This window comes from Bos mutus, chromosome 18, assembly GCF_027580195.1.
Source record: "Bos mutus isolate GX-2022 chromosome 18, NWIPB_WYAK_1.1, whole genome shotgun sequence".
Classification (NCBI taxonomy): Eukaryota; Metazoa; Chordata; class Mammalia; order Artiodactyla; family Bovidae; genus Bos; species Bos mutus.
In genome coordinates this window covers 36,749,774-36,769,850 of record NC_091634.1, presented here as the reverse complement: position 1 = coordinate 36,769,850, position 20,077 = coordinate 36,749,774, and the positions used below count along the sequence as shown (strand labels likewise).

At 53.4% G+C, this 20,077-nt stretch overlaps 1 protein-coding gene across 1 annotated transcript in view; it reads right to left on the bottom strand.

Moving 5' to 3' along the window:
- The window catches only part of CNGB1 (cyclic nucleotide gated channel subunit beta 1), a 66,349-nt gene extending 52,472 nt beyond the window's left edge, over positions 1-13,877 (bottom strand). Inside the window, exons 1-12 of the mRNA XM_070386849.1 lie at positions 13,728-13,877; positions 12,608-12,665; positions 12,226-12,298; positions 11,309-11,429; positions 11,159-11,204; positions 10,711-10,747; positions 9,140-9,215; positions 8,856-8,895; positions 8,341-8,500; positions 7,270-7,345; positions 6,048-6,084; positions 18-186 (exon numbers count right to left, since the gene is read on the bottom strand). Of these exons, the coding sequence (XP_070242950.1) occupies positions 18-186; positions 6,048-6,084; positions 7,270-7,345; positions 8,341-8,500; positions 8,856-8,895; positions 9,140-9,215; positions 10,711-10,747; positions 11,159-11,204; positions 11,309-11,429; positions 12,226-12,298; positions 12,608-12,665; positions 13,728-13,877 (1,043 nt within the window). The remainder of the gene's footprint in view (positions 1-17; positions 187-6,047; positions 6,085-7,269; positions 7,346-8,340; positions 8,501-8,855; positions 8,896-9,139; positions 9,216-10,710; positions 10,748-11,158; positions 11,205-11,308; positions 11,430-12,225; positions 12,299-12,607; positions 12,666-13,727) is intronic.
- Positions 13,878-20,077: the final 6,200 nt, after the last annotated feature.

The following is a 20,077-nucleotide window of genomic DNA, read 5'->3' as shown; positions in this document are numbered from 1 at the left end:
CCTTCTCTGGCTCCCACCTGGGCATCTGCTCCACCACCTCGCCCTTCTCTTCATCAGCTGGAGCTGCCTCTGAGGTCTGCGGGCTGGTGCTGGTGCTGCCCTCCTGGTGTTCATCTTCCTCCCAGTGAGGGTCAACCTCTTCTAGGATGAGATGCGACTCCTCTTGCTCTCCAGGGAGGATGCTGACTACAGGGGACACGGGGTATGGGAGAGAGTGGGCCTGGGCCTCTGAGTCCCAGGGACCACACAGGGAGCCTTGGTCATCACCAGCCATGTGCCAGTTCTCAGCCAAGCAGTGGAAACAGCAGTTATCACTGGGACCACTGACAACCAGGCCAGTGCTAAAGTGATGGGCTGAAGCCCACAATAATTCACCCTGTCTCCTTCCATTAGTTCCCCCTCTCTTTTTCCTTTTGAGACAAGGCTTCTCTGGTGGCTCAGATGGTAAAGAATCTGCCTGCAATGCAGGAGACCCAGGTTCGATCCTTGGGTCAGGAAGATCTCATCTGGAGAAGGGAAGGGCAACCCACTCCAGTATTCTTGTCTGGAGAATCCTATGGAATGAGGAGCCGGGCGGGCTATAGTCCATGGGGTCACAAAGAGTCGGACACAACTGAGCAACTGACACTGTCACTTTTCAATTATAGTTAGTCTTTGTTTCTCAGCAGGGCCTCATTCCTGGAGGTCTGTACAGAAATGATGCTTCCAAACACAGAATTGTAGGTGACACCATGAGACCTATGCTCAAAGTCCACCCTGCCGTATCAAGGTGCAATGGCCTGGAATGTCCCGAGGGCTACAGAGAGAGCTTGTTCACTGCCTGTTCTCCAGATGCCACCCCTGCCGACAGCACACTTCATGCCCATAATCTCAGAACCTGCCTCTGGAAGTCTAGAAAGATTTTCTCTTGAACTGGAGGCTCCAGCTCCAAGGGAACTTGACTTTCTCATGGACGTGGTCTCACTTTCAACATTACTCCGTGGACTCTGGTCCCTGGCAGAGAAAGTGGGGCTGTGAGCGTGGCAGAAGTGGGTGCAGGGGAAGTTCTTCAGGAGCTTGAGCCCACCCCCAGACAGGAGAAAGGGGAGAAAGGTGAAGATTACCTGGGAGCAGGTGGTCCCCAAAAGCTCCAGGGTTCTTGGTGGGCCTGAAGCCAGGTGTGAATTACTAATGGTGACTTTCAGTGGAAGCTGGCCTCAAGTCTTCTCCTCTGACTCTGGGAGTTATTGTTCATAGTGCAGGATAGTAACAACAATAGCACCAGCTACACTTATTGAGCATTTACTATGTGCCAGGCCCGGTACTAAGTGACCTACATGGATTAACTCAATTAGTCCTCACATCAACCTTTTGAAGTGGGAATAACTATTATCCCCATTTTATTTTCCCTCTTTTATGTTTTATTCCCCATTTTACAGATGAGCAAACTGAGATGCAGATTAAGGCTTTCTTTTATAGGGTGTTTCCCTCATGCCAGGCTCAGGGGCAGTCTGCCTTCCAAGAGTTCTCACTCCCCACTCCTGCCTCCTGTCTTCCAGGTACGGATGTTATCCTGCTTCACAGAGGAGGTGCCCACCACATCCTGGACTACAGTCCTATCTCCCCTATCCCTCTAAGCACCCTGGATTCTGACCAGGGAAGACCCTCCCACTGTGGCCCTGAACCCAGTGGTGGGACATACAGGTCATAGGTGCTTGCTGTTCTATGTTGTCACCCAGCCTTGGTGTGGGATCTTCGTTTGGACCACGCCTTGAGGGTGCAAGTTCCTGCTTGACACCCAGGGGTCACCCATAGGACAGAATATCCCCTGACCCGTGAGCTCATGAGCTTTCGCAGTAAGAACAGTCCTCTCCCCATTTTATAGACCAGAGAGGCTGAGTGACTTGTCTAAGGCCACACAGGATGCCAGAGGCAGGGCCAGGTCCCCTGACTCACTTCCCAGGTGCTATCCTAGGTGACAAGCATGCCCCAGAAGCACCTGCCCGGCACTGGCAGCCACCCCATGACAGGCGTTGGATGCCATCCTTGCTCACATCCTTGCTTTCCCTCTCGTTAACCCTCTCTCTTTAGGTACTAATTAGTGAGTAGGCATTTTACAAGCATTTTCTCCTTTCATCTCTGTGCCAGGCCTGTCCCCATTTTATAGCCAAAGAACAGGATGGTGCCTGAGATTACCAGTCAGAAAGGCAGGCAGGGGGTACCGATCCTGGGGCGGGGCCCTCCTGTCCCTGGAGCTGTAAGGTGGGACCCTCTCCGCAGGCATCTGACTCTCAGCTCTTTCGGCTTTTCCAGGGTCCGTCCAGGCACCCAGGTCACAGATGGGACCACGAAGCGCTATGGATGCTCAAACTCACATGGAAACTGCTGCTCCATCCGGGGCTTAAACTTCACCCTGGAGTGCCTCAGGGCACACCCCTTCCTGTGCAGTATCCTCCCAGACTAGGGCGGTCTTCAGGGCAGCCAAATGGGGTCCTGACTCCAGCAGCGCAGGTCGATAGCCCCATACAGGGAGAGAGCTATTGCTTCTAAGACCACTTGACAGGGAGCCCAGGGGCATGGATTCTAGGCCAAGGCTCCCACCCGGTCCCTGGGTTGCTGGCAAAGCCCTGGCCTGGACTTAAAACCCCCATCCTCCCTGGCACGCCTGGGTCATGACACCCGCTCTCTCTGTCTCTTGCTAGCCCAGACCCGCATCGTCTGGCCCCTGAAGCACTAATTCCTCAGTAACTGGGTATTTCTCAAAGTGTGGTCCTCTCCACTACACCTCCGTCAGAATCATCTGAGCAAGTGGGTGCTTCTTGAAAGTGCAGATTATCAGGCTCCCACACTCTTTAAATTGGAAGATCTGGGCGTGGGACATTCTTCATAGCCACCCCCAGATGTCACCTGAAGTTCAAGAACCCCTGCTTCAGTGGCCTTCTCTGCCTCCGATGCTTGCTTGGCCTCAGAGTAATCTCTGTGAAGTCACTGCCCTGCTCAGCCACCTCCAACAGCTCCCCGTCACCTACAGCCTAGTCCCCTGACATCAGGCCCTGACTTTTCTAGTTTTCTACATCAAGGACTCAGGGCTCCAGATTAGCTGAAGTGCCCAGCCCTCTCCCTGTATACTCTCACCGCCAGGCATATGTTCACCCTGTTCCCTCTACCAGCTTGCCCTCCCCTCGTTGCCAGTCTGAGACCTCGGGGGTCTCAAAACTCAAAGGCCTATGTAGCTGGGGAGATGACAGTGGAGGGTGCCACCTGCTCTCAGGTGGCAGCTGCCACTCAGACTGTCCCCAACGCACAGTGTGGGACCATGACAGCCTGATATTCCCAGTTGTCAAGAGAAGCCAGGTTTTTCTGTGCCAAGCCACCTGATTTTTCAATGTTGACAACTAATGCCAATGTTTAAAATCCTCCTTGCCCGAAACAAAGACATCTTGTGGGTCAGCTGGGACCCAGGGCAACTGGCTCAGGACCCCTGGCTGACTCCTTCCAACAACCCCAATATGCGGGCCATATTAATTCACCCACGTCTCAAGCCTAAGTACTCCCTTTAGCCTTACCCGGAGCAGTAACATCATGCAATCACAAGTTTGATGTACTACCATATGCTTTTTAATGTCAGTTAAAGCATGTGATGTCATCCACTAGTGGCCCCCAAATTTTGGAGGGGGAGAACATGGCCAAGCCTAAGGAGATCCTCTTTCGGGAAAAACTGTCCCGTGGGGGCGCTGAGTGCGTCAGGCACCATCCTGAGAACTGTGTGGGTGTCCTTTGAAAGCCATGCCCGTGGGCGTCCCTGCAGCCTTCTGGTGGGAGGTCTTCCCGCTGTCCAGCCTAAACCCTACAGGCTGCCAGGTTGGCCTTCCCCTTGCTCAGGTGGAAAAGGGCAGCCTTAGTCTCTGAGAGGCAGTTCTGGGACTGGCTCCCCGTCACCCTGCCTGGGATTGGTGGCGGGGGTGGGCAGCAGGGGGTTCAAGGAGGGTAGGGAGTTCAATGGCCACCTCATTCCCCTCCCCAGCAGGTCTTCTCTTCAGGGCACCCTTCTTTCCTTCCATCCATCTGTCCATGTGTCCATCTGCACTCTCCCAGGCTCCCTTCCCTTTTGTTTCAGAGGCTTCCAGCTGCCACCACCCCTGAAACAAAGGAGAAGACAGAGGAGTGGGTGGCGGGGTGGACAGGCAGAGGGAGTGAATGAGCGAAAGGATGGGGGGATCTGGGAGACCGGGCAGGGGAGGGGTCACCCTTATCTGAACAGTGTTCACCCCAAGAAACTATATCCCAGTCCTAACCCCTGTTACCTGTGAGTGGGACCTTATTGGGAAGTGAGTTTTTGCAGGTATCACTAGTTAAAGATCTCAGGGTGAAGTGATGCTGGATTTAGAATGGGAGGGACCTAAACCCAATGACACCTCCTTATAGAAGACATGAGAGGGAGGTTTGGCGGACACAGAAAAGGCAGAGCTTGGAGGGCAGCTAGATGCCAAGGGGCATCAAGGATGGCCAGCAGCCACTGGAGCCAGGAGAGAGGTGCGGCACGGTGCCCACCTCAGAGCCCCAGAGCCAACCCTACCAACACTTCAATTGTAGACTTCCAGCTTCCTGAACTGAGAGAGAATACATTTCTGCCGTTTGAGGGTATCCATTTCTGGTCTTTGTTACGGCAGCCCTAGGAAACTGACACACCCTAGTTTCATTCATGACCCACATGCTCCAGGCACACAGCTAGGTCCTGCCTGCAGCTGGCTTTCAGAGGATCAGGGAGCGGGTTCAGAGGGCAGATGGGGAGTGAAGGTCCATCCTCAGATCTCTCACTGGCCCCTGAGGGTGGAGGGGATGGGTCTCTGTTCCAGGGAAGGGCTTCCGGTCCTCTAACCTTGGCCTGGCTAAGCAGCTGCTGCTGGGCCCAAGGGACTCTAGTCACTGCCCCATGACAACTGCTCTGTGACCTTGGGCACATTTCTGCCCTTCTGCCCACCCCAATAGCCGTGGGCAGCCCTGCTCTGCACCCTTTAGTGTGGCCGTGAGCTCGAGACTGAGTGAACCCTGCTCTGAGCCTTCCCTTCAAGACACTACCCTGATTATACAAACCCCATCGCCTCCCATGCCTGAGCTCCACAATCAGCCAGTCTGCGCATGCTGCCCTGTGTCGGAGTGACCACGTGCGCTAAATCGCTTCAGTCATGTCCAACGCTGACCCCATAGACTGCAGCCCGCCAGCTCCTCTGTCCATGAGATTCTCCAGGCAAGAATACTGGAGTGGGTCATAAAGGCCACCATAGTGGGGCTGGGGCAGGCAGCTCTGGGACACCCAGGGCCCACATTCTGAGGGCCTGTGTCCAGGGTGAAAGAGGGCCACTGCCCTTGACCTGAACTCTGCTCCGCTCACCTCCAGCTCTCATCACAGGCCTGGCACAGAGCAGCCCTCCATGAGCATTTATGAACACATGAATGGATGTGTGGGTGCCCCATATCCCACATGCCTTTCCAGAGGCCATGACATGAAGGAAGAGCAGATTTTGGATCTCAGCCCTCCCCTCCAGGCCCCAGTCCTCCTGCAGGGCTGAGATAAAAAGCAATACATACCCCCCACAGGCAAGGGGATGCCCTCCCAGCTCAAGGCGTCCAGTACCCCCATAGAAAGCTCATCTCTCTCCTTTCACCCCATAACCAGGGACTCTGCTGAGCCAAACCCACTAGCCCAGGGGACCATGGGACACTCTCTCCAGGGCTTCCTCGCAGGAAGGGAGGCTCATCCGACTTGATCTCAGAATTATTTTTTCTGGATAGAAGCTGGCAGGCAGGCCAAGTTCCTGAATATGTGCCCATCCCCTCGGCTCCCCGGTCCCCAGGAGGGGGTCTCCAACCGCCTCTGATTCTGGGCCAGGCTCTGGCTACCCGGCCAGGCTGACCTGAAGTGTGGCCTGCAGAGCGTGGGCTCTCCCAGATCCAGGTCTGGAGACTGGCTACCCCAGCCATCCCCATGTCCTTGCCTGGCCCATACGTACTCAGACCAAACAACCCCCATGGAGACGCACACAAGGACCCACTAAGGTGTCACTTACTGGTCTGCACGTCACATGTCACTGGGGCATCAGACTCCTGTATGGGGGGAGAAATGGGGAAACAGTTTCTGTGGGCTCCTTACCGGCCTTCCTGCTTCAGTCAGCACTCCTGGCACGCCAGGAGTAAGAGGGTCTCCTCACAGCATCCGAGACACTCCCTTCCCCTTAGAGTGGCCCGCTGCACTCGTCATTCCCCTATCAGGCTCACCGCTTGCCTGGTCCCACCTCAGCTCCTTTGCCCAGGTGGGCACCTGCCTTGGTTGCCCTCTCTCTGGTTCTCTATGCATGAAAACCCTCTCCCATCCTCCCCTGAGGGTTCTCTCAAAGCTCCATCTGCACGCAGGCCTCTCCCCGCCAGCCCATCCTCAGAGACCCCCACTCAGTCAGTGCATCTTCACCCACTAATCATTCCTGCTGCTGGACACCCCCCTTCCCTCCTCTTGGGGAGCTCCAAAGCTGTTCCTTCCTCTGCTGCCCACAGAGGGTGTGTAAACATGGAGCCTGAGGGGTCAGCCGGCAGGGAAGCAGTCCTGGAGCTTCCTGTCCACCTTGAACTACAGGGGGACTACCACCCAGGCCTCCCATTCCAGATGCTTCTATGAAAATGTTCAATTGTGTCCAAGGGAGAAAGGCCAGGCGGCGGGTTCTTGGAGAGGGCAAGGTAGGGTGCCCTGCTCCCCTCTCCAACCCATGTGGGAGCTCTAGATCGTCAGAAATGCACACAGGGCCTGGTGGCTTCCCACGAGCCCCACTTCTTCCTAGAAGATTCCGGGCCTTGCTTGTCTCTGGGCCTTTGCGCATACTGACCTCCTGCCTAAAGGACCCTTCCTACACCAGCCCCTTCATTTTCACCCACCCTCTTCTTACTCCTCCTTCAGGTCTCAGCTTGCAGGCCACCTCTACTAGGAAGTCCTCCTTGATGCTCCTGGGAGGCTCCTCCTCTGCATCCCACATCCTCCCTGCTCCCCCCATGGAAGCACCTCCCCAGTGACTGTGACCAGCGGACAGGCAGTCACTGTGGTTACAGTGACCAGAGAGTGTGTGTATGTGGAATGGACATGAGCCATGCAGACAGGCAGGCTAGTGGGGCTGAGTTCTGGTTGCAGGCTCCCATCTTCCGTCTGTGCCCTCCCCGACCAGGGACAATCTCACCCTTGTCTGAGCTCCCAGGACCCTCCCACCACCACGACCCAGGACCCCTACTCCCTCAGACAGCACCCACCTGCTCCCCACCCTTCCCACGGATCACTGGCTGTGGCAGGGCCATCTCCAGCCTGTGCAGGATCCACGCCATCAACCTGCAAGTGGGAGAGAGAGAAGGGGCCATGTCCAGGCAGGAGAACTCATAGGAAGACTGAGGCTAGAGTCAGACCCCTCCCCAAGGCAGGTAGCAACCCGCCAGAAGATGAACCAGAGCCCAAGTGCCGAGGCCTGAACACCGCTGCCCCATCCCTGGCCTCCCCAGGTGAGCCTCTGGTGACTGTTCAGACCCCAGCAAGTAACTCAGTCCCCCGCTACCCTCCACCCCACCTCTAAGATTCATTTCCAGCCCCTCACTCACTGCCAGGGTGGGAGCACTTAGCAGTACCTATCTTGATTTTATTTTTTTGGCCACATGGCATGAGGGATCTTAATTTCCCAACCAGAGATCGAACCCGTGTCCCCTGCACTGGAACAGTGGAGTCCTAACTACTGGACCACCCGGGAAGTAGCCATCCTGATTTTAAATGCGTGTATCCTTTGAGCCAACAACTCCATTTCCTCTGATTCGCTTGCACATGAACGCGATGATGCCTGTACAAGTATATTATCTGTTCCAAGAGTGGAAACCCACCTAAATGTCCATCAAATGGTTAAATAAAAGCTGGTACATGGGTATAATGAAGTAGTATGCAGCTGCCGAAAGAGTGGAACTGACCTTTATGTGTAAAAACCACCTCTAAGATATATTTTTAGGTTAAAAAAAAGTGAGATGAACTGGAATCTACTACTAGAGTCTAGCGTATCTAGAGTTTGCTGCTGCCGGGTATGTACGTTTGCAGGAGAAATGTTCTCCGAGCTCGTCTGCATCTCGGAATTGTGCAGAAGCAGGAGAAGCTGCAGATGTGATGGCCCAGGGAGGGGGCGCTGCAAACCCGCTGGAATTTTCTCCCAGCTGCATGTGTTACTTTTCTAATTTAAAAGACTTGTTTTGGGGGGGGCAGGGGGGTGGTGGGTTGGTGGGTGCGGTACTGGGCTGGGGCCAGGCACTGAGCCTGCTGCCTGTGGGAGCAGAGGTGTTTGAGGGGCTCACCTGGCAGAGTCCTGCGGGGGCGGCAGGGAGGAGGCTTGGATAGTGGGCTGGGGCTCTGGGATCGGTTCCTCCTCAGGCTCCGGGGGGCCAGGAGCTGGCAGGGAGGGGCTCTCCTGGGCCTGCGGCATGGGCTTGATCTCCAAGGCGGGTCCTGGGGGCTCTAAGTAACAGAGAGGAAGGAAGTAAGGATGACGTGGCGGGGCTCCATGCAACCCCTAAGGGCATGGGATCCAGATTCGAGGTGCCAATGTGACTGAGTGGGGAGCCCTTCGGGACCATGTTAACTGCCCCCATCTTCAGACAGACATGGAGCTGAGGTGCAGGGTCTTGTCCAGGCCTTGACGAGGCTGTCCCCGGCTTCCCAGCCTGGACTAGGGAAGGGGTTTCAGGGTTCCCACAACAGCCAGTTCCCTGCAAGCTGAACCACTCCCCGAGCACCCTTGGAGCCCCATTTGTACCCCCAGCCCAGTCTGTGACTATCCCAGGCAGCCCCTCCCCAGGTCCCTTCCCTGTACCTGGACCCAAGGCAGCATCTGTAGGCTCATCGCTCCAGCCCTGGGTCAAAACAGGAAATGACATGACGGAGGAAGAGGTCAGGTGCGCTCAGGCCCTGGCCAGCCCCGCCCACTCTTCCCCTCCACCCGTATCCCCTCTTGCAGCCACTCCTCCCCACTAAGGACCCTGCAGGGAGGAGAGCACCCGTCCCCCACCAAGGGTCCCAGGGGTGAGGAGCACTTGCTGGAGTAGGTGGGCCCTTCCTGGGTAGTCAGCTGCCTGCTCTCCCTTTTCTTCAACTCACCTCAGAGATTTTCGGGGGCTGAGGCAGCATTTTCTCCAGATTCTGTTCGAACCACCGGAGGAGCCAGGGCCCAGGCCTGCAGAGGGGCCAGCGGTCAGCTGAGCAAACTCAAGTGATCAGCCCTTCCCCGGCTCCCGTTCTGCACAGTGGGAACCTGGGACTGCATACTCTTAAAGGGCTTCCAGTGGTAGGGGACTTCTGCCAAACTGAAATTCTGACCCAAGGCTGGACAAGGCTCTGGAACCACAGGCCCAGCCTTGGCCTCCTGGGCAGCAGATGAGAGTTGGGGCTGCTTGCGGACATGAATGCAGCATGGGGGTGAGGGGTGCTCCCTGTGACTGGCACAGAGAAGTCTGGCTTCATGGGTATGTGAACAGTGTGGTCACACAGGGCCCCATACTTAGAAAGGCTCATGTTTGGTTTAATGCTCTATTGTCACCATCTTAATCCTGTATTTTCATTTTGCAGTGGGCCCCACTAATTACATAGCTGGCTCTGGGATAAACACTGGGTCCCCAGATCCATCTATTCCAGGCAGCCCCACTCTCTTCAGGGAAGCTCCATGCTCCCAGGGGAACCCATCTCCCAGGTGTGGCCCAAAAGAAAGCTGTCAAGTCCTCTGGATGCCTTCATCCTTAATGGCTTTACTGGTCTCACTAGTCTCCAGAGTAACCCTGGGGATCCATGACCTAGGCAGCCTCCAGGGGACAAAAGAAATAGAAAGAAAGCGGGAGCAATGAGTCAATGTATGAATGGTATGTGTGACTGTATATTCATTCATTCATCTCTCCTGTGCTCAGTCGGCTTTGTACAGCAGGCACTGTGCTGGTCACTAGGGGTTTGGCAGTGACCTAGACAAACACACCTGAGTTCAAGGACCCGACAGTCTAACAAGGCACAGGCAGGTGGAGCTCAGTGAGGCCCCTCCCAGGAGTAGGACATGGGCTCCCCCATTTGCCACAGTCACCACCCAGCCTGCCACCCTCTCAGTCAGTTCTGAGAAGTCAGAGCAACTGGAGCAAGAGTGTCAGTCGCTCAGTCGTGTCCAACTCTTGGTGACCCCATGGACTGTAGCCCACCAGGCTCGTCTCCAGGCAAGAATACCAGAGTGGGTTAGCTTTCCCGTCTCCAGGGGATCTTCCCAACCAAGGAATAGAACCCACGTCTGCACTGCAGGCAGATTCTTTACTGTCTGAGCCACCAGGGAAGCACCCTGAGAAGTCAGAAGCTGTGGCCAGCTGTGAGGCCAACTGGGCACCCTACTGTCCCCCATGGTGGCCCAGACCCTGCCTCTGGGCACCCACCTCCATGTGGCACCCACCTACACAAGGCCCACCCCTAAGCAGCTCACCCCTGCCTTGGCCCCTATCCGAGGATCTCCCAGTAATGAACACAAAAATCTATGAGCAGCACAGGGCCCATCATCCCCATACTGTGGATGACAAAAGTGAGGTCCAGAAAAGACGAGAGGCTTGTCCAAGGTCATACATAGAGGTAGGGGTGGACCCTGGGCTCTGGGCATGCTGAGCCCACCACACACACTACAACGGCGCTCGGGGACAGGGACGCACCCGGGGTCTTCGGCCCTGGAGGGTTCACTGGGTTCATCTGCAAAAGAAAAGAAGCCTGTCAGCAGCAAGAGGCCTGCCCAGAGCCCCCGGTCAACCCAACTCAAACCCAGGTTTGAACCAGGCCTGAGACAGATGAGCTCTGGCCCCATGGACTCTTTCCCCAGAGCTGGGCCCAACCCAGCAGCCCCTCAGTGCTCAGTTGCTCAGTCATGTCTGAATCTTTGTGACCCCATGGACTGTAGCCCTCCAGGCTCCTCTGTCCATGGGATTGTCCAGGCAAGAATACTGGAGTGGGTTACCATTTCCTTCTTCAGGGGATCTTCCCAACCCAGGGATTGAACCTGCATTTCCTGCATTGGCAGGCGGACTCCTTACCACTGAGCCACTAGCGAAGTCCTAGCAGCCTCTAAAGCCACCACTATAATGCCATCCGGCCTCCTGTCCTTACCTGAGCCCCCAGTGCCGCACTGCCCAAGGATCTGTGCTCCTGCCTGCTGAGAAAGACAGACAGACAGACGTGGGCAAAGGATACAGGTGCGCTGACCTCCGTCCCACCCCTTACCCGCTGACCCACCGCAGCTCCCAACCCCAGCAGTACCTGATCTGGACTCTCCAGGCCTGCAGCAATGTTCTGGGAGGGCCTGCTGCTGTGGGCGGGCTGCGGGACAACCTTCTCCACACCCTTCCTGAGCCAGGTCAGCACCCAGCCTCTGGGACCGCTGAGGGACAGAGAGACTGGCCTGCCCTCAACGCCCCCAACCCCTCCCTGGTCAGCATGGCAGTCCACAGCATCCTAAAGAACTTGGTTTGAACCCCAAGCCTCTATCTCCCACTGTGATTCTTCAAACACATCAACTCCCTTCAAGAGCCTCGTGTTCATCTCTGGAAAATGGGGGACACCAATGCTTGGCGAGGCCAGGCCTGCCCCATGCCATTTGAAGCCCACCCTGCTGAGATACTCAGTAAAACATCAGCCAATTATCCTTGTGCCCAGTTAGCCTGGCTCCAGGGGGCCCCTCCTGCACTTGGCTCGTGTCTTGTGTTCTGGAAGGGTTGAGGGTTTCCTGTGGGGTGTTGTGACAGAAGCTTGTGAGCCCAGACAGAATCACAGACTCACCATCTGAAGCCAACCACCCACCCCCCACCACACACATGCTCACTGGGGCAACCACCCAGGGTCTAAAATGTGACCTTTTTGGGAGATTTCGTGGGAAAGTCTGGATTTCTGTCTTCATGGGGAAAATCAGAAGCTCTGGCCACACCAAATCTGCATTTCACCTGAGCACTGAGAAATCTCTGGTCCCCAGCCTCCATTTCTCTTGTTCATATGGTCGATTTGGCCCAGGAGAACCCCCTCCTCTGCCCAAGGCTCCCCTCAGCCAATTCCTAAGGTCACCTGGGCCTTTGCTTGGGAATAACTGCAGACCAAAGAGCAGTGGCCATCCCCGCTCCCTCAGTGGCTCCGTAGCTTGGGTGGGGGGCTGGCCCTGAGGAGAGGGGAGGGTGCTGTAGTACCTGTGAGCTTCAGGAGCCACAGAGACCTGAGCCTGGAGGGATGTGGGCGGAGTGAGAGCAGTCTCCTGGGTTCCTGGAAAGAGTCCCTCTGACTTTAGGACTAGACCCTCTCAGAGGCCCGTTTCTACCTGCTGGGGAGGTCAAGTCAGAGGCAGAGGAGAGGGGAGGGGAGAACCCTGAGGGAGTTGGAAGCCTGCAGTCCTACCTCAGCTCAGCTAGAAAGTCCCCAGGAGTCTGCCCTTAGCTTCCTGAGCCTCAGTTTCTTCATCTGTGAAATGGGTCTGCCAGCCTCATGGGCTGCTGCAGGGCTCTAAGCGGAGGATACAGCCCTTCTCCCTCCCCTCCCTCCCCCCACCCACCAGCCAGGGCTTCCAGCACTCACCCTGAGGACCCAGAGTAACCGCAGCCACTTCCTTCCCCACGCAGGGCTCCTCTGGTGGCTGGAGGGGTCAAACAGGGCCATGTGAGCCCCCAGTGATGCCAGCCCTGGTACAGGCGGAGCAGCCCTTGACCCACCCATAACCGAGCCCCAACAGGAACAAACAGCTCTATTCTCACAGTGGTCTCTGAAATCCTAGGGCCTTACCTCCCACCTGGGACAAAGTGTCTCCCAGGTCTACCACCTGGCCCAGAAAGCTGCCCCACTCAAGTGTGCAAACACTTACATTTGCATATAGACCCAGACACAGATATTTGTTTGTACACATGTACATGTATATGCCAGTCACATAAACATACACATACACATATATAGGCGTATACAAATATACTTGTGGTTTTGCACTGACACACAAATATGTACTCATAAACACATTATTTCAGGTCTATTAACACACAAATACACACAGAGGTGTGCATACATGCACAGGTGCACAAAATATGTACATAAATCTAGAGCTGTCCCAGATATGTACCAGGAACCAGTGGCAGTCTGCAAACTGTTACTGGTCCACAATGTTTAAGAGGTTTGCAGCAGTGTGTATATCAACACACTGCTTCCTTTAAGGAGAAAGTCATACTGCAAAACAATACCAGCTGAACTAAGCAGTGTGCTTAATATATAGTAGGTTTATCTCTGGCAAGCTCCTGGTCTCCTCCTGGACTAGCAACAAATGGTTCAGGGCCTGGCTACTTTGATTAGGTCTGTTTTAGACTCTAGAGGTTAGAAAACAATGGCCAGTGGGCCAAATCCAGCCTAGTGATTGTTTTTGCAAATAAAGTTTTATTGGAACACAGCCACCATGTTCATTCATTTATATATTGTCCATGGCTGTTCTCACACTACAGTGGCAGAATTGAGTAATTAACAGAGATAGCGTGACCTACAAAGCATAAAATGTTTACTATCTGGCTGATTACAGAACCAGGATACCCCCACCCCCCACGTTTCACTTTGGCCCCAACTTTCTCTGTTCTGGAAGCTGGGTGGGGGCAACTGATCCAAGCTGGGGATTCTCTGAGCAGCGAGGCCAGCGTGACCTTCCTGGCCCTTCAGTTCTTACCAGGGACACTTCCTCTAGCTCAGTCTCCTCGGGAGCTGTTTCAGGCTTCGGCTCCAACTCTGGCTCTGGTTCTGTCCCCTCCTCCTCTTGCTTGGTCTTCTGAGGGGTCCCTGGGGGCTGAGGCAGCACCCTCTGGACCCAGCCCAGCATCCTGACACCTGCAGGGGACAAAAGTCCTTCAGTATCCCCTGAGAGCTCGCGGTTGCTCCCACCTTTCATGGGCTGCTTTTGTGAGTCACATATTTCCCTTTTCACTCATCATCTTTAAAGTACATTTTTGCAATTATACTTCCAGGTATTTTCCTTATAGAAGCATTCAAGCCCACACATATATGTGTAAAGAGGTGGGTCATGATTGTGTTAGAGAAAAAGATGAAAAATATCCACATATCCATCCGTGTGTTGTGTAGTCACTTAAGTCGTGTCTGACTCTTTTGTGAGCCCATGAACTGTAACCACCAGGCTCCTCTGTCCACAGGATTTCCCAGGAAAGAATACTGGAGTGGGTAGCCATTTCCTTCTCCAGGGCATCTTCCCAACCCAGGGATTGAACCCGTGTCTCCTGCATTGCAGGCAGATTCTTTACTGCTGAGCCACCAGGGAAGCCTGTAGGAGGCTGGTTATTGGGAAGTACCTAATTGTTCATCTGTAAGCAGAGCACAGACTAAATAAATATCCAATAATGGAATATTATGGAGCCATTGATTTTAAATAGATCTATTTGAACTAACATGGAAAGACCTACATGCTCCGGACTCCAGTCATGAGCAAATCGAGTAAATGCTCTATGCCTCAGTTTGCTTGTCTATAAAATGGGGACGTGAATAGTAGCTATCTTGTGGAGATAATCGTGAGGATAAAACAAACTGATGAGAGTGACTGGCACATGATGAGAGCTTAATAAATGTTGGCTGTGACTATTATTGGATGTCAAGCAAAAATGCTAATTTTAGATTATCATGTTCAGCAGAACCCCATTATAAATTTTTTAAAATACATGATGAGCAGCATGTGAGTGGAAAATAACTTTTTTGTTTAATATATTATAAAAATTAATATATTTTCATGATTTAGAAAATTTTAAGATAAAATAACAGGCACCCTTTTTCGTGGTTTACTGTGATAGCTACCTTACATGGGTTCTGATTCTGGCTTTATACATCTTTAGGGAATGGGCAGCCCTGACCTTATGATTACACCCCCACAGGATGGCCCAGCCCAGCGAGTATCACACAGATCAATATATGCAAACTCCCAGCCCTTATAGGACCTTTTTGAGGCTGTGCTGGCATGGTGTGGCCTCCTTCCCCTGGCCATGGGCAGCCAAGGTATTAGAGTGCTTCTCTGTCCCTCCATTGCCAAGGACCCTGGTCCAGGGCTGCAAAGGGCAATCACAGGCCCAGGATCCCTGCCCCAGGGCCCAGCTCCACACTGCCTGCCCTTCTGCTCACAGCCCCGACTTCTGTCTCCACTCTGGCATCAGCGGCCCAACTCCTCCTAAGTGAAGCTATGGTTTGGGGACACCGCTCTTAGTGAGGGGGTCAGATCCCTGGCTCAGCTGCCAACAATGTGAACCTGGGCCAGACACGACATCTCTGGTCTTCCCTTTCCTTGTTGGGTGTGGGGGTGTCGACACTGATTTCCAAGGTTGGCAGAACCCCACATGGCATGTTTAGGATGGCAGATTTCACCACCCCAGCCAGGCACAGGCAGCTCCATAAGCCACGATCATTCATCCTTGTTCTCACCTCCGCCTCCTCCTCAGCCTCAGGAAAATAAGCATTTTTTCATCACCGCTTTATAGCTAAGGAAATGGAGGCACAGAGAGGTCAGGAGACCTGCCCAAAGTAACACAGCCAGTAAGTGACCCAGCTGCGCTTATGCTCAGTCTGGCCTGATTCCAAGTGTCCTACGTCTACCTGGAGGTGCTGACATTTGCCCAGGATTGGCTGCTTCTGCACCCCAGTGCTACGAGCCATTTCCCAGCAGGCAGCAATTCTGGCTTGTGTTTCTGAACCTTTTGGAAATGACTAGGGGAGCCTTCCCCACTCCAATTTTCCTTCTTTCCCCAGCCATTTCCTCCTGGATAGAAACACGTGCAGGTCCCTCCCGTCTTTTTGCCCTGTTGCTGCTGATTTCACATTGATGAGGGAGGCATAGGCAGGAAGGGGGCCTGGGAGTGATACTCAGAGCAACAATGGTACCTGGACCACCAGCCTTTCACAATCTTCCAGGGAAGCTGGGGGGATACAGATTCCTAGGCCCCTGTAAACACTCTGCAGGACCTGGAATCCATATTTCACAAGCTGCCTTGGAGATTCACTAAGGTTTGAGCCTCACAGGGAAAAATAGAAGCCTCAGGTTTCTAGCCTTGCCAGATTCTCCATGTCTAAATGCCTTGCTGGGAGAAGAGCATGGAAGGGGTCCCACAGAGCTGCCACCTCACCCTGAGTTACCTGCTCGGATGCCGTCCACCAGCCAGGACTTGCCTTCTTCCTGCTTCTCTCGGATGGCCTCTCAGACACAGCGGGGATTAATTGGCAGCAGCAGGGCCGTGTGCAAAGGATTAGGAGACTCTAGAGAGGGTGGGGAGGTGGTGGTGGAAGAGAGGCAATCGATGCCAAGGGAGCTGTCAGCAACCCCCCAGGGGCCAGCAGGGATCTGGGCCTCAGGGAAGGAGCTCTACGCGACCCTGGTTGGGGCATCATGATTCCCCATAGACCTTGGCCAACCCACCTAGTGATGGTAGGAGAATAACTGCTTACAGCCCCCAGGGGACCCTGGGAGACTCCTCAGGGTGACAGGGGCTCATCAGTCTCAGTCAGCAGTGGCAGCAGGCACATCCCAGCTCTCCAGCCCTAATGGAGGGACTCAAGCAGGGTCTTTCTGTCCCAGAATCTTCTGTAGCTTGGGCAGGGTCTCAGCACCCCTGCCTTGGGATCCATCAGAATGGCTGTAGTCCCAGGGCTGGGCCTTTAGGGAGGATCAAAGGACTGACTGCATTCAAGCCAGCCTCCTGAACTGAAGTCATACCCTAGAGGGGAGATGGTGATCTCAGGGGAGAAGGGGAGAGGAACAGAGACCCAGTGCAAAGGGGTTCAGTGAGGTGACAGGACCTGGGTGGGGGGCAGGGCGGTGGGCTGTTTAGCAAAAGGCAGGGGACTTAAAAAGCAGAGATATCACTTTGCCAACAATTTGTAGAGTCGAAGCTATGGTTTTTCCTGTAGTCATATACGGATGTGAGTTGGATCATAAAGAAGGCTGAGCACTGAAAAACTGATGCTTTCAAATTTTGCTGGAGAAGACTCTTGAGAGGCCCTTGGACTGCAAGAAGGTCAAACCAGTCAATCCTAAAGAAATCAACCCTGAATATTCATTGGAAGGAATGATGCTGAAGCTGAAGCTCCAATACTTTGGCCACCTGATGGGAAAAGCCCACTCATTGGAAAAGACCCTGATGCTGGGAAAGATTGAAGGCAAGAGGAGAAGAGGGCAAAAGAAGATGAGTCCACTGACTCAATGGACATGAGTTTGAGCAAGCTCCAGGAGATAATGGAGGACAGAGGAGCCTGGTGTACTGCAGTGCACAGACTCACAGAGAATCAGACATGACTTAGCGACTGAACAACAGGGGACTTGACTTGATTATCTACAACATTTCTCAACCTTGCCTGTGTGCCAGGCAGTGTGCCAGCCCCTGCACACTGAGAAAGATAGAAATCGGACCTGCCCTCACAAAGCTTCTGTTCCAACGGAAGATTCAGAAATAAAAAAATTAACAATGAATTTAAAAATATTGCAGATATGCTGAGTGCCATGAAAGAAACACACAGAAAAGAGACGTGTATGAGGTGGGGGTGGGCATAGGTGCCTCTACGCAGAGGCAAATATTTGAGCTGAGACGTAAGATTTAAGTGAATGGTGTTTCAGATAGAGGACACTGGAAGGGTGAATAGAGGTCCTGAGGCTGAAATAAGCTTGGATGCCCCTGAGGGACAAAGTGGGACCAGGGGCTTAGTGGGGGCAGGGGAGAGTGGTAGGAGATGAGGTCCAGCACAAATCACGTAGGGCCTGTAAGCCACAGTCAGAAGCTTGGGTTTTAGCTGATGGCCCATGGAAGCCCACGATGGTTCAGTTTAGAACAGGGGCCAGACACAATCTGTGAAGTTGCTCTCTGGTGGGCAGGTGTGGAAGCAAGAAACTAGTCAGGAGGTAGTGGAGGAGCAAGCCACTTTGTGACTGGATGACCCATGGGCTCTCCTTCTTATGCTAAAACTCAGATATGCAACTCACCCACAAGGCAACTGGTATCAGAGGATGCTCTTTCTGTCAGCAAGGTTGGACACCAATGGCAGAGCTCAAGGTGGCCCCAGCCGTGCTTTGTCAATACCTGGCTGCTGGGGATCAGCGCTCCTCCCCCAGGCATCTCCAGCCAGACCCCTTCTAGGAAGAGCCAGCTCTCCTACTCTTTCTGGGTGCCCAAGTGATGGCCTATATCATCGGTGACACCTCCTCAACAGAGGCCAGGGCAGAGATGATGAGGCTTGGACTAGGCTGGCAGGAGAGAGAAAAGGGGAGAGGAGGGAAGAGGGTGGTATTGAGGGTGTTCAGCTTGGGAAGAGTTTTGGGGGAAAGTCATGAGCTCCACTTGGTTACAATGTCTGAGAGACATCCGAGTGGAAGTGTGCAGTGGGTAGCAAGAGGTGTGTGAGTGTTGCGGTGGTGGCAGGGGTGGGGAGTGGGGTGGGGTTGGAGTTTAGGAGAGCCTGGAGATAGAAATTTTGGAGGCATCAGCTCAGCTTGTAAATGACAGTTAAAGTTGCAGGACTGATTGAATCCAGTGTAAAGAAGAGAAGGACCAAAGATGATGCCTGGAGCACACTGGCTTGGTGTGATTTGGGGAAAAGGAAGAGGGGCTGGGAAAGGAAACTGAAGGAGCCGCTGGGGAGGGAGTGGGAGGACCAAGAAGTGGAGTGTGCTGCAGCCAAGACAGGTGAGTGTATTGGGAAGAGGAGTGGTCTCCTGGGACCACCAGGTGAGCAGAGGCTGAGCTGTGCCCCCAGGCTGGGCAACCTGGAGCATGAAGCGTGGGCAGTGGGCAGAGTCAGGTGGGCCTGGCTGAAGAGTAATGGGCTCTAGGGTGAGGAAAGTGAATGGGGCTCAGCCACACCCCCATTGGATGACTCTCCTAAAAATATACACAGATAGTAAAAAGCCAGACTCAAAAGATCCCAATGGTTTGTGCATACAAAGCTCAGAAAGAGCATTATCAGCCTGTCTTGTCTATATGGCTGCAAACGTAGATAGTGAAACTACAAAGAGAAGCAGAGGGGGTCTTCCCTGGTAGTCCAGTGGTTAAGACTTCACCTTCCAATGCAGGGGGTGTGGGTTTGATCCCTGGTAGAGGAACTAAGATCTGCATGCCTCAGGGCCAAAAAACATAAGACAGAAGCAACATTGTAACAAATGCAATAAAGACTTTAAAAATGGTCCACATTGAAAAAATCTTAGGAATGAAAAAAAGAAAAGCAGTGGTTATACTACTCAGCCACCAGACTGGTTACTTCTTTCAGGAGGTGGGATTGGAAAAGGGGCTGTGGAAGCTCCTAGGGATTGGCAGGGCTCTAACATGTTTTCTTTAGCTGACCTCAATTTTTTAAAACATTATCGTAGTATAACTTGTATGCCATAAAATTCACCCATTTTAAGTGTACAGCTCAATGATTTTTAGTAAATTGACTGGACAATGCCACATCTACTTTCAAAAAATAAACTACTTCAGAGCATTTCCATCACCCCCAATAAGATCCTTCATGCTCATCGCTACTGATGCTGCTAAGTCGCTTCAGTCATGTCCGACGACCCCATAGACAGCAGCCCACTAGGCTCCCCCATCCCTGGGGTTCTCCAGGCAAGAACACTGGAGTGGGTTGCCATTTCCTTCACACGAAATGGCACGAAAGTGAAAAGGGAAAGTGAAGTCGCTCAGTCATGTCCGACTCTTAGCGACCCCATGGACTGCAGCCTACCAGGCTCCTCTGTCCATGGGATTTTCCAGGCAAGAGTACTGGAGTGGGGTGCCATTGCCTCCGTCATGCTCATTAGTCACTCCCCATTCCCACCCCCAGGCCCAGGCAACCACTAAAGTGTTTTCTGTCTCTAAAGATGTGCCTTTTCTAGACATCACACACAGATGGATTGTATAATGTGTAGAGTGTTTTTGTATTTGGTTTCTTTCATTTAATATAATGTTCTGATGGTCGTTCACAGTGTGGCATGTATTCATAATTCTTACCTTTTTCATTCCCAAGAGTATTCCATGGTATAGATATATCACAGTCTGTTTATCT